The sequence below is a fragment of the Hibiscus syriacus genome, unplaced genomic scaffold, assembly GCF_006381635.1.
Source record: "Hibiscus syriacus cultivar Baekdansim isolate YM2019G1 unplaced genomic scaffold, ASM638163v2 tig00018093_pilon, whole genome shotgun sequence".
Lineage (NCBI taxonomy): Eukaryota > Viridiplantae > Streptophyta > Magnoliopsida > Malvales > Malvaceae > Hibiscus > Hibiscus syriacus.
In genome coordinates this window covers 168,040-182,279 of record NW_024062429.1, presented here as the reverse complement: position 1 = coordinate 182,279, position 14,240 = coordinate 168,040, and the positions used below count along the sequence as shown (strand labels likewise).

The following is a 14,240-nucleotide window of genomic DNA, read 5'->3' as shown; positions in this document are numbered from 1 at the left end:
CTATCCAATCCAATTAGGAAAATAATTCTATAAAATTTGATCCTATAACTCCAATTTAAATATTGGTTAAAGCACACAACTGATATACTGACTACATGACACAGTTTTATTGAGTCATATGACTATTAAAAGTTACAAAATGATCCTTCGACTATAGGACGTTGCTTTGTTGAGTCCTTCGACTATTAAAAGTTAAAAAATGATCACTCGACTATTCATTATATTCCAAACTCTCCTTTTTCGTTAAAAAAATTAATGAGCTAGATGTTAATATAATGTTTGAGATATGATAGTCGTTTGAGAGTCTATGATCATATTTTATCGTATCTCAGACAACATATTAATATTCATCTCAGGCTGCTGTCAATTTTTTAACGGAAAAATATGAATTTAGAATATAATAAATAATCGAGTGACTATTTTGTAACTTTTAATAATAAGAAGACTTAATAAAGAAACATCATATAGTCAAAGGGTTATTTTATGACTATAATCGAATGACGATGTGTGTTCCTTACCCCTAAATATTTTAACAATCCTAATTGGAAGAAGAAAAAAAGGGAAAATAATTATAGGGGTTGAGAAGTCGTACCCCCTAGTGACGGGCATTGTATTAAATTACGAGGGTTGGACTTTTTAAAATTTAATAGTTTAATGGGCAAATAGTTTAAGTACAAGGTCAAAGATAATGTACCCCCCAAATGAGGAAAAAAAGCAACCTACTTATGACCTTTATTGCCTTGTAATTCTGAAAACGACTTCCTAATTCTATTGTATGAAAACTGATAGATTAGTCCTTATATATAAATTAATTAGAATTTCATCCTCGTATCTTATAAAAAATATGTGAAGATAATTCAATTGTTTAGTATTGTCGAATATTCTAAAAATCATAGTTCGACAATTTATACAAAAAAAAAATCAACAGTTTAGTAATTATATAAAAATAATTAACCAAATCCACATGCTTATAACAATTAGGCTATATTTAAGTGAATAGACTAATTTTTTATATTTATAAAATGATAAAAAAAACATAACTAGACCTATATTATTGAGAATGTTGGATATAAATGATAATTGTACGGCCATGTTTATTTTTTAAAGAATAAATTCATATTTTGAAAAAATCCTATCACATATTCGGAATGTTGAATACGAGTACATTCATAGTTCGTATATATTTCATGTTTTTATAATTAGAGAGAATGTTTCGTATAAATATCTAAATACATTAAATTAACTAATTACCTAATAAAAATTTAAATTTAATTAATTAATCTGATTCGATTCTTTCATAAGAGGCCAATGAAGGTCTATAATTGGGTTTTTTTGGCCCAATATGATAACCCAAAAAAATATAAAATAGGACGGACACTTTTATTTTGGGATATGCGACATTTTTTACAGTGTATGGAACTCGTCACGTTGAGGTGATAAATTTTAATAAAAAAAATATTTTTTCTTCAAATTTTTACCTTGATGTGATAATTTTTAATAAAAACTAGATTTTATTGTAATTCATCACTTCGAGGTGACATTTGAATAAAAAATTATTTTTTTATTGGAACAAATATTTATAACTTGACACGTCGAGGTGATAAGTTTGAATAAAAAAATATTATTTTATTAAAATCCGTCGTCTCGACATGATGAATTATATAAACATTTTAAAAAATATCATAAATCTCAAAATAAACTTTTAATTGTCATGTAGTTTACCCGTTTATCTTATTAGGCCCAAAAAAAACCCTCTATAATTGACCAAATGTAACCCTCTAGAAAGTCTGGATTCCCATAGTTGAGTTAGGTTTAGCTTGACCGATTTCTATTGAAAAGGAGCCTGTGATTTTACCTTTGAGGAAAAGTCTTGCTTTTAGCTAATTGTTTTAGGGTCAAACTTTTCACACATACGACATTGTGTTAATTAAAAAAATAGATTCGAATTAGGTCTGGGCAAAATTTGTGAAAGAGATTATTAGAGTTGGGATGGAACTAGAATCAAATTTAGGACAAAAGAAATCTATGATTTAACATGATCCTACATAAACAGTTACCTCTCTCTTTACATAAACATATATATATACATGGATAGGATCTCATTACACAATGACTAATAATACTTTTCTCAATGTGTTATTGGATATTAATTTAAAATCATTGGACGAGAGAAAATAGATGATTAAAATTAACGGTAGGAAATGAGAAGATGTTTATTGAGGAAAAAAACAAGGAGTTAATTAATCTCAGTCATCTATTTTCATTTATTCAATGGTCCTAAATGTGTGTAAAACTAAAAAGTTTCATACTGTGTAAGTAATTTCAATTTGAATTCGAATTAAAAAGTTTAAAAAATGGGCGAATTAACTGTACTGTTTTCTCAGTTACGTAGGCCTTGTTTACATTGTATTTCATTATTTTTGGGCCTGAAGTTTGGACTCGTTAATTCTCCATAAAAACTGCAGACAAATTGTTCTCAAAAGATATTTGATTGTTTATTTATATTTTGACATTTTTAGTATTTTACTATTTAAAATTTGGAATTTAATTTAAACGACGCTCATTTTTAAAAAAATATTATTACTACAATATGGAAAAGAAAACTGTAGAGAGCAAAATTCTTATAGGGAATAAATTTTTGATATTGACTTAAATGGTCATTTTTAAATTTTTTAATTGAGATCATGAAATATCAAATCGTACGAGTTAAATGGACCCAATACTGGTAGTACTACTGTATTAAATTAGTATATTAATTCAAACTAAATCCAACATATATTAAATAAAAATAAACAAAAAAAGAGTAAAACAAAAGCATTCCACTGTTTCTACAATAGAGGGCTATTAAGGAGTCCATGCCAAGATGAACTGAGTCCACCCCAGCTTTCTCTTCCCGAGTCAAGCTCAGCCATGTTGTAACTCCCATGGCCACCACTGAGTTGCCATGGCAGATCCCATAACGCGGACCGCTCCTCATTGTGTTCACCGTTATTAAAAAATTCTTGTTTCATTGTCGCGACCGTCACATCCGATGTCGTTGTTGTTGCAGCATTGTCGTCGTCGTCGTTGTTATACGGCAACACCGTCATCATGCCATTACTAACACCGGACACAGTTCCATCGCCATTGTCGACCTCCCCCAAGCTCACGTAGTTATTAAAGCCTTGAAAATCGTTCTGTTTCGCGGTGAAGACGAGGTCCCTAGGGTTTCCAAGCATGGAAAGTTCATTAGCATCAAACCCTAAGTTCACATTGGCTTGGTTTTGGAGCCTGGTAAAGGCTAAGCTGAGGTCATTTGTGTCATAGGTCAAAGGTGGGAGGGTGGTGTTGGGTGTTAATGGTTGATCTCGGGTCCTCTTTGATGACGACGATCTTCGGTTTTTCCGACAGCCTCCACCGACCGGAACGTTCCTCGGTGTTCCACCTTTGGTCCAATATCTCCTACATGACTTGCAAAAGTACCTTGGCTGAGACAGGTTGTAGTTGTTGTAATAACAGAACTTGGTGTTGGTGGAATCACATCTTGGACACTTGAGAGCTTGATCCGGTTGTGGCCTTGGTCTCCTCTCTTGTTGTTCATTTCCTTTTGTGGTAACCACCATGTTTGCCATTGAAGGGTTAGACATCTCCTGAAAACCCGATGACAAATATCAAAATTCGAGTCTCGCCAATAATTCGAATCGGTAGGAGACCGGTGGCAAACCCTAATCCTATGCTATAATATATGTAGAAGAACCATGAAATTAAATACATATACATAAAATTAAAAGAACCGTCTCTTTTAAATATTCAAGCAACAATAAATAAATAAATAACAAAATGAAAAGACCGACGAAAGGTTCATCATAACACACAGACATGTATATATACACTGTGATCATATATGTGCATATTTAGTTACCTGATATTGTCTGCTTGAAGGATCCATCCATGCAACAAACAGATCTGACAAGAACAGAAGAAGAAAACAGGTGATTTTGTGTTCTTTAAAAACTCTAAATCATGCAAATCAAAGTGAAAGTGAAGAGAAGGGTACCCCTTCCCCCCACCCCCTTAATATATATATATAAAGCAAAGACATTCCCACAACCCCAAAGAGGATAAATAAAAATAAATTAATTATTTTTCAATTTTTTATATAATATACATATATGATGATGATGATTGTGATTGGCTTGCACGCACAGAAAGCGTTCATAACTTATATTTATCTGCGGAAAGAAAGAAAGAAGGAAAAATAATGTTAGTTTAGCTTAGCTTTAGTTACTACCAGACTACTAATTGTCGGGCCCTAGCTTCTGGGTTGTATGCAACTATACACGGCGTGGGGTCCAGAGGAGGAATAAGATGTGGAACCCACACGTCCACCGTCACCACCACAACCCATCGCCGGCCTTTGTGGGGGCTTGATCTGTAAATGCATGCATCACACACAGAGGATCGTTCCCATATCCACTCCGGTCCACTCAGTACTCCAAAAAGAAGAAATGATGGAAACGGTAAAAGCATAAACCTCGTGTTTCCATAACATCACGGGGGGAAAACGCAACATTTTATAAAATTATTATCTTTAATTAATTTAGGTGATAATGAGAGAGTATTTGATAAAAGAAATTTCAATAATTTCACAAATAACATTTAAAATATCTTTATAGATGTCGTAATCAAAACTCGATATTTCAATAAATAACAATATTCTTTAATTATTGAAGTTATTTGATTTGTTATAAATTTATTAGATTATATGTTAATATAATAAACATTATATTTTAAAAAACTAAAGCATGCAAAAGAGATTAAAAAATGAGAACGAATGATTAAAAAGATGGATTTTATATCCTAAAGAAAATCCACAACGAAAAAAGTGAAGTTTGTAATCCAAATGCAATCCACTGAAAATGATAATGATTCAATCATAAATAAATTAAGATTTTTTTTCTCAAATGGCTAAAACCTTGATTTGGCTAACTCTTAGTATGAGTATTATTTGTTACTATGTATAGGTCAATATCACGAACAGACATAAAAATTTATGTTAAAAGATAGATTTATAAAATTGTGTAGAAAATAAGTTATAAAATTTTAGACTATGTTTTAAAAAATTTATCTAGGTCCATCTATAGTCCTAACATGTCATGCATCATCTCTCATATAAACATAATAAACATTAAACAAAACAATGATTGATGATCACTACAACTCTGATTATATCCTTCCTGGATCCTATGTAAAAAATTGGTCCTCTATAGTTTTAAAAGTTGAAGTACAAATTTAGAATGAATAATGTAAACATGGATAGATTATATTTAGTAGTCGATTAAAGTGATTATAAATTATTATTTATTTAAATTTTTTTTAATTAATTGATATACATTAAAACTCTGCAAACATAAAAGAGCATTACTTATAATAAAAATATATTAATATGATGAAATGAGAGTGTTTTTAGGGGGAAATTTGCGTCAGCATTTTAATTGAAATAGTTAATACTATTAGACTGTTTTGGATTGACAAATGATATTAACAAAATTATATCAAATTAAAGTATGGAGACTAAAGGACTAAATCAAAAAGCAGTTGAGGGACTAGATTTGAAATCACCCTTCTAATTTGAGATCCTTGTGGAAACTATGTGGTGAGACCAACTGGATAATTGCAATTTGACGCTCATATGAAATCGATCACGTTAGTTGACTGGTCAAATCTTATGACAGTTAAAGAACTCATTAAATTAATTAAAAAAAACATTTTCATTTAAAGAAAACAAAAGTGAAAGTTGAATAGAAAAGTGTGCCGTATTGAGTTACGAAAAGAATCCACTAATCTGCATTCCCACTCCAGCGAATCTTTATGACTAACTTCACATTTATCGACCATAATAAAATATCACAAATTTCGCATTTTATAAAATTACATGTGTTATACCTTCCGTTTAGGAGATGATTTCTTAGAGCATTAAATATCTAGGGTTGGCAGGTATAACTCGTATTCTAAAAATAATTCGTTAATATGATTTAAAATAGCAAGCAGTGCGAATCAAACAACCTCAGTAGTTAAAATTGATGATTATCATCTTAGTAGGTCCTCAAGTTTAAGTACTAACGATCATATGGTATTTAAAAATTTGTTATCAAATGATTGAGAGTTTTTAGAACAAATATTACCACTTGTAATCCCCTAAATTAATCAAAACTAAAATAAAACAAAACAAATATATTTGGTCAGTCTCTCAAGTTGTTTATTTTTATTCTCTCAACTTTTTAGGATTATAAGTTCTAAATCACTAAGTATGATTCCACTCGTAACCTATTAAACCAGTTTGGGATTAATTATAAATTCGTTTGTATGTACATTATAGTAATAACTAGTTTTGATTGTAGTTAGATGAATTTAATTTATCGAATAAAATCAAATTAAACCCTATTTTTGCTCAACCCTAACTTAAACCAGAGAGCAAAAGAAAGAAAAGGAAAGACACCTTGGGATAGAACATTCAGATTAGTAAAACCGAACACGTGGCAGATATAATGCAACTAAGAGACAAAATATATGTCAGAAAAAGCAGGCTTAACTCTAACAAAGCAAGAACGTCATCATTATCGAACAACCCCATTGTTCCACCCCCCTTTCCGTATCTCTCGAGCAACCCATACTAGAAGAAAGAGGATTAGAGCATCACGCGAGGAACGAGAGGACAGTGGACGGTCGTAGGAGCACGATGACGTCACGATAACGGTTGGTAACGGACTTCCGATTTTTGTATCTCTGTTACGGATAAGGACAGAGAGGTTCGCATAACGGAATAGAGAAACAAACGTCCGTTATCAAATAATTGGTACCGTATTCTGTTCTAACGCTCCATGAAACAACAAAACCAATCACATCCCCAATTCGTGACGCATGTAGTACGTGAGTTGTTTTGGTAGCTTTCCAAAGATGGCAGGTGCATGCACCTAAACCGTTCCCACAATCACTATTTTCGAGTCAATCTTACCAAATCAATAAAACCAAACGGTATACGTTGCCAATCTATCTATTAATTTGAGTGATAAAAAAGAATATTATTATCTCTACAAATTTTGAATTTGAATTGTTACGTATATAGGGTGTGTACGTTATCAATTAATTAAGAAAATTCTGAAACGATAATATCTTATAAACATCATAGATTATTAAAAAAATTGAGAAAAATTAATATTATATCTCATATTTACATCTTATCATGTATGTCTTTTAAGAGTGAGATAATAATATTGCGTTGAAAGACTTTTGCCTCGTTCATAATTCATATATATTTGAAATTTGGAGAAGGTCAATGCTGAATTTACTGGGCGTGGATGTATGGTAGATTCTATCGAGTTGGCACATGATTTAATCACGCTGAAGTTGTAGATCCAAAGGCCATCCTTTGTGATGTGAGCCATGGAGATGGGCGGTGTCACCTGTGGTAATTAGTGTGGGCGCAATGGTTCGGCCGAAATTAGTTGAATGAAATCGATAGAGTGTCGGCATTTTGGCCCAAGTACTCTCACGCTCCAAATTAAACATTCTAAGTACCTATGCTAAGGTCTAGCTTATTAATGACCAAATAATAAAAAGTAAATATTTTTTTTTGTGATATAAAGTTGGGTGATCACAAGTGGGGTGGACTACAAAGCAATCTTGAATTTAGGGTAAGTTGCCAACGGTCAAGCATTACATCAAGCAGGTGGTTGGTGCAGTCTAAAACCGTAGACTAGAGTTTGACTAGCTAATTTTTCATGTTGGTTGCCGGAAATTTATGTATTTACCTCTTTGAACACATTACTACAAATGACTATATATTAATCAAACTAGATCGTGAATAATGAAAATTCTATTTTAATTTAAATAAAAAAAGTACAAGTAAATTTTTTTATATTAACTAAATCTATAAATATAAATTAAATTTATAAAAAATATATTAAATTTTAAATTCGTAAAATTTTAATTTAATTACACTGTCAAGAATCTCTACATCCATTATAAATTTTCATTTTTATCAAGTGAGAGTGAAATTGCTCAATGTACACGAACTATCTCAATGATTAAATGAATTATTATTGTTTCAAAAGGTCTTATGTTTGAACACCAATAATTGCAGCAGGATGAATAAATGATTTAGTTTGAGAATATTTATAAAAGATATTACTTTGTAAAAAAATAATTGCTTAGTGTGGACCATCTACCAAAGTGTTATGACTTCTAAGACCGAGAGAGCCTTTGGTTTGATGCTTAATGAGATGGGACTTATATAATTGAGTCTTCTACCTACTTTTGATAGAGCTGTCTGCATAAATTTTGCCGCCTAGCTAGTAGTTACTCTATTTTCATCTACGTATATTATACACAAATGTATTAATAATTTATCATATAGCTGTTTTAAATATATATGGAAAGCATAATTCTCGTATTTATATTTGAATATATATTATATGTAATGTAAGATATTAAAATTTAGATGGAGATTCTAATATTTGAGTTTAAGAGTCTAATTAAAAAAAGTTAAATTATTTAAAAATAATAATAGTAATTATTGTTGAACATGTTTTTAATTTCTATTTTTCATCCAAAAACAACCCGTATTGAGCCCAGTCCACTCGATATTTTGGTGGGTTCTGACATAAAAATAGGTATTGAATTTGAATTTTGATGGGTCTTGATTTAATAAAATTTTAGAACCGGGTTTTGGCCCGACCCCGACTAGGACAATGCCGCGTATTCGTCGCGCTTTCTACACAAGGGTGCACAATTTTAGTAAGCCACACCACCAAGCAAGAACCCGCAACTAAAATGAACTGTAAACCGTGAAGTTGAATTGAAACATGGAGGCGACAAGTTTGAAGAGAGTCAAACATGGTTTTGCAGAGATCATCAACCGCGAAATGGGTCTTTGCACCCCAATAAGCTTTGCTCGTCATCTCTCTGCTTCGCAGGTTTCACAGCTTATTCTTCTGCCTCTTTCTCTTTTTCCCATCTGTTCAAATACTTTGGTCACTGTATCAAATGAACTATGAGAAGGAGTCATCTCTAGAAAAATTAGAAAATTCTGGGTATTTCTTTGACGGTCTATGTTGGATGGAATTCCATAGAAAATGGGTTTGATTTGTTTTACAGTATGAACTCAAATTTGATCTAGAATTCTGGGTGTAATTAAGATTCAGTTGTTTTTTTTTTATTGTTTTTGTTTGTTTTGGTACAGGCTATAGTGGGAAAAAATAGACCTTTATGGGAAACTGAAAGGCCATGAGGGATGTTTGAACACTGTGGAATTCAACTCCACTGGTTACATCCTGGTGTCTAGTTCTGAGACAAACATGTTATGTTCTGGAACTGGGTTGCTAAAAGCAAAACGTCTTAGTATGTTTCCGGCCACTTGGACAACATATTTCGGGCAAAATTTATGCCCTTCACTGATGATAAGAGAATAATCACTTTTGCTGCTGATGGCCAGATAGTGAAGTTCTTTGCTTCTGTTTATCCTTGCTTTGATCCTCGATGCTAGTCTATGTTACTCGGTTAGGTGGAGTTCGAATATGATTACGCGTTCGGCACAAGTATCTTCAATTTTAAAATTTTCTCGACTCATCAGGTATGATATCCCATGCTCATTTTGGAATTGTGTCTAGCACGGGTGTTAGATATGGATACTTACAGAAAAATGAAGGGCCGAAGTAATATGTAGATGCTAGTAATAGGTTATTGTTGCTCATTCAGAAAAAAATATTTAAACGAAGAATGTAGTTATCAGATTGTCCGTATAAAAGTTTTCCTCTTGTTTCAGGTGAGGCTTGGAGAAATTTCGGAGAATGGTCATGTTAAAACGAAAAGATTGGGAAAACACCAAGGTCGGGTGCACAGCCTTGCTATTGGGCGCGGAAGTCCACACATATTCTTTAGTTGTGGTGAAGATGGCTTAGCTCAACATGTTAGTTAATTTAATTGAAATTGAAACTAAAATTTGGCTTCAGTTTTTTAGATTTTGTTGTTATTCTTGCTATTTTGTGTTGAAGTTTGATCTGCGATGTGGTTCTACTTCAAAGCTATTTCACTGCTTCTCATTCGAAGAATTTAAACATGAGGTTAAATGCCATCGCAATTGATCCAAGGAATCCGAATTACTTTGCTATAGGAGGTTCTGATGAATATGAGCGCGTCTATGATTTTAGAAAATATCCACTGGATGCATCTAATGTTTCAGAAACACCAGTGAACGTATTTTGCCCTCGTCATCTGCTTCACTCCAACCATATTCATATTACAGGGTTAGCTTATTCTAACACAAGTGAACTACTTGTTTCTTACAATGATGAGTTGATTTACTTATTCCAAAAGAACATGGGGCTCGGGCCTTCTCCTTTATCCCTCGAATCTGAAGCTCAGCAGAGAGATAAGGAGCCACAAGTTTATGTGGGTCACAGAAATTCACGGACAGTCAAAGGAGTGAGTTTTTTTGGCCCCAAAGATGAATATGTGATGAGTGGTTCCGATTGTGGGCATATATTTATTTGGAAAAAGGACACCAAGCTTGTTCGAGTAATGTTAGGTGTTCGAGTGATGAAACTGCACCGCCTAACAACTTGAAGAAGGTATCATCTCATATTTGATAGTTTACGAGATGATTAACGAATGCCTATTTTTTCGTACTTATATTCTCTATTTACAGATCATGGAGTCCAAATGACAGAGTAGAGAAGATCAGTCACCTGTCACACTTCCCCCTGATGTTATAATGCATGTTCTCTGCCAACAGAGGCGGCAGATGTTTGGATATGTTGAAAGGAGGTATAGTAGAGCTGATCTTGAAAGTGATGGGGACGATGCGGATGAAGATTATATTTCAGGGCTCTCCAATGACATTGTGGTTTCTGAAGAGGATCCTGGCGAGAATTCGGGAGATTGCAAGATCAGCTAATGTCTTGTAAGTTCAAATTTAAAGTTCTTTCGGTTTATTTCTTCTGGGGCATGGAAAATAATGTTGTGTACTGTTCTTTACATGATTTACATGATTATGAGGATACTGAATCAAATTATCTTAAAATGTTTTAATAATATCAAGCTTTTGAATGATCTCTCTTGTTCTAATGTTCGTAGGGGAGCTATCAATGATGAAAGGTTTTCGCCTCAAGAATGGAGTTGGTTCCGGAAACTAGTGTTTGCATTCAGAATGAATGCTTACAGGTATTCCGAATTTTATATCTCCTATCTTGATGGTTCTCAATTTACAAACAATTATCCATGACCCGATGAGAAATTATGGTAATCTAAGGCTTCTTACGAAATTTGCATTGATTAGATTCGTGACATTGTTGTACAATGACCATCTTTCTGTCAATATTTATTCATGAATTGTTGTGTTGGGTGGTTCATTGCTGCTTTTGTTACCATGGCTCCTCTTTCCGAAGAAGGGAAAATCGGATATCGATTATTGCCTCTACAACAAGAAGCGACATGGAGCATGAATCAAAATAAGCAAATATTGGTGTTTCTTGGTTTTGCAAGTATCAACAGGCTTCTTTTCTTTTTTATTCTAGTAGCCTGTCGAATAACTAGCCAAAAGTGTACATAGCTACTCTTTAATGTCGTCATTTGCTTTCAAAAGCTAGAAATGTTCACTCATTATCCTCCCTTATCTGTCTGTTTCCCTAGAAAATTCGAAATGAATCTCGAATTCCACCAAAACTCTGTTTTTGAAATCGTGGAGCTTCTCTGTTTCTTCAATCGTCTGCATTATTTCTCGGATTTTTGCTTTCATTTCTTTCCTCCACACACTGATAACACTTCGCGCAGAACAAAAAATAAAAGTTCAGCATTTGCATCATGGAAAACATCAGATACACATTCCCTAGCCCTACGTTGTTTATATTGTCCGGTAACCATGTCGTGACCCTTCTAACTAGATCGACCACGGCGGTGCTTAGATGGTAGGCTAGTCCGATGACGACCGAAACCATCACGGCTGCAGTGCTTCTCAGTGGCTTCGGGAATTCTTGATGGTACAATGTGAGTTGCCCTGGGTAATGAAATGCTTCACCGAGTCCAACCAGTACTAGCTGAGGCACCAACCATAGTACAAACATTGGAACAACGGACCCCGGATGGTCTGAAACATGGTGGATTTGAGCCAAATTTAGCATTTTTGATTCAACCAGGGAAGCAACGGGCATACCCATCATGTTAAACAAGTGACCGAGTCCGATTCGATGGAGGGGCATCGGCCATTTTTGTGTTATCTTCTGCCACAACGGAAAAAGGAACCGATCGATCAAGGTGAGATTGATGGCTGTTGAGGTTAATACGAACACTATCATGGACCCTGCTGGGAATTTCATATCCGGTCCGAGACTGCGATCGACTGTCAGGGCTTGGAGGGTTGTTAAGGTACTTATTATTGGCAGTGTGGTACACATTAATATGCTACTTGAAAGCAGTGTGGAGATTCTTAATAGGTTTTTAAAATCCTCAACTTGTTGTACTGAGCATAGTCTCCATGATTTTTGCCGTTGATCCGTTCACCTTTGCGTCCGCCTCGGTTTCCATCGCAGCGGCATGGTTTAGAAACCTGCATTGCTTAATTGGTTCAACGATGTTCGAGCAAACATCGAGATTAAGAGCTTTGTGTTAATAAGATGAGGAAACTGTATACCTGAAGCTTTTAGAAGGCGACGAAGCTGGTTTCTCTATAGCTCCATCTTCATTATGGTAGTAATCTTCAGCTCTTGATGAAAGAGGGACGTTACTCTTAACAACGGTGGCAATTCTCCAAACATACTGGCCTCGGATTTTAATCTTCATTTTATGCGATATTCATTGCATTTCATTTTATGCCTCGAATCTTCCTTTTTCATTTTTCATCTTATTTTTGTGTTTTTAAGTTTTTATGGTGGTTTTCCTTAGAAATATCGGTTTTATTCGATCCATGAATACCCCCCAAAAAATATTCTTTTTTTTTTAATTTTTAAAAATCGACATGAATTTGGAATTCTAAGATCACAATTACAACAAAGATGGAAGGATTTGGTTGAATGAAGTTGTTACCAAATTTATCAGTTTGTCAAAATTTTAAAAAAATTGCCGTCAAAAATTAATGTGTTAAGTTTAGCGCGAATTAAAGTATACTAAAGTTTTAAAATATTTTTTAGTTATTTCTCATGATCGTTTTAAAATTTATATTTTTTATTAATAACATCGTCTCCGATAATTATTGGTAAGTATTTAATGTTTGCTGATATAATTCTAAAAGACATTTTTAATAACATTCGTTATCTGATAAGTAATCCATGTACGTAAAGTTCGAAAAAAACATTTTTTCACTGTGTATGTTTAATTCGATTTCAAATTAAATAATAAAAGATGCTTTAATTTATTTTGATTTTAAATAAAAAAAAATTAATAAATTTCAACGTAACAGTTTTCTTCCCATGCAATCTTTCTTTAAGGATTTCGAGTTCAACAATTCAAGTAAATTCATAAAACGATCGGGGGGGAAATGGGCCACTGTTGATCACATCTATGAAGAACTGTTTCTTAGACCGTTCATGATCAATTGTTACTTTAAAAAGACTAAATAATAAAGCAATTAACAAATATCCTTCCAAAAAAGAAAAAGAAGAAGAAGAAATTAGGAACGTTCAATCCTGTCATCCGATCCACGAGGAAGTTTAGGTTTAATAATCTTCAAGGCTTTTCCGGATCTTTTAAACTTATTCTTCAACACCGACGAAGAATTTCCCTTCACACTGACCTCGCTCACCAGTTTTCCGCAAGAAGAACACGAACTACAATCGGATCAATCCCACATTCATCGCCATGAACATATAAATTAATAAAGGAACTTAAAATAAAAAAAGAAGAGCGGAGGTGCTTACAAGAATTTAGCTCAATGGCAGCCTTGGAAAACTGGAGACAGTGAGAGCAATAAACATTGGTGACGGTCGACGTCATCGTCCTTGAAACGAATATCAGTGATCTTAAAAGAAAAGAACTGCTATCGGTTGATAAGATTAGGGATTTTTCAAGGAGGAGTTTATGCCTATATATATATATAGCCTTTACTTGGGTGAAAAGGATCATGGTTTTTCAAAATAACACATGGGCTGGTTTTTCTTAATGGATTCTCGGGTTTAAGGGCTGGTTTTTCATGCTCAGTTTTACGGTTTAGAGTTTAAAATTAAAAAAAATTTCTTCGGAATTAAATTTTTTATTGTTATGCACCCACTAAT

At 33.4% G+C, this 14,240-nt stretch overlaps 1 protein-coding gene and 2 pseudogenes across 1 annotated transcript; 1 reads left to right on the top strand and 2 right to left on the bottom strand.

The window, feature by feature from the left end:
- Positions 1-2,811: 2,811 nt before the first annotated feature.
- LOC120209089 (dof zinc finger protein DOF2.1-like) lies at positions 2,812-4,023 on the bottom strand. The gene is made up of 2 exons (XM_039208155.1): positions 3,902-4,023; positions 2,812-3,629 (listed from the first exon to the last, which is right to left on the bottom strand). The coding sequence occupies exons 1-2, from the start codon at positions 3,926-3,928 to the stop codon at positions 2,829-2,831; spliced, it is 828 nt and encodes a 275-aa protein (XP_039064086.1). The 5' UTR covers positions 3,929-4,023; the 3' UTR covers positions 2,812-2,828.
- A 4,820-nt stretch (positions 4,024-8,843) lies between these two features.
- LOC120209069 lies at positions 8,844-11,557 on the top strand (annotated as a pseudogene).
- A 178-nt stretch (positions 11,558-11,735) lies between these two features.
- Positions 11,736-12,813, bottom strand: LOC120209068 (annotated as a pseudogene).
- Between the last annotated feature and the right edge of the window lie 1,427 nt (positions 12,814-14,240).

Coding starts and splice junctions, on each gene's coding strand:
- LOC120209089 (XM_039208155.1), bottom strand. CDS start 3,928: ATGGATCCTTCAAGCAGACAATATCAG. Junction 3,630..3,901: donor CTTCAAGCAGACAATATCAG/GTAACTAAATAT, acceptor TCGGGTTTTCAG/GAGATGTCTAACCCTTCAAT.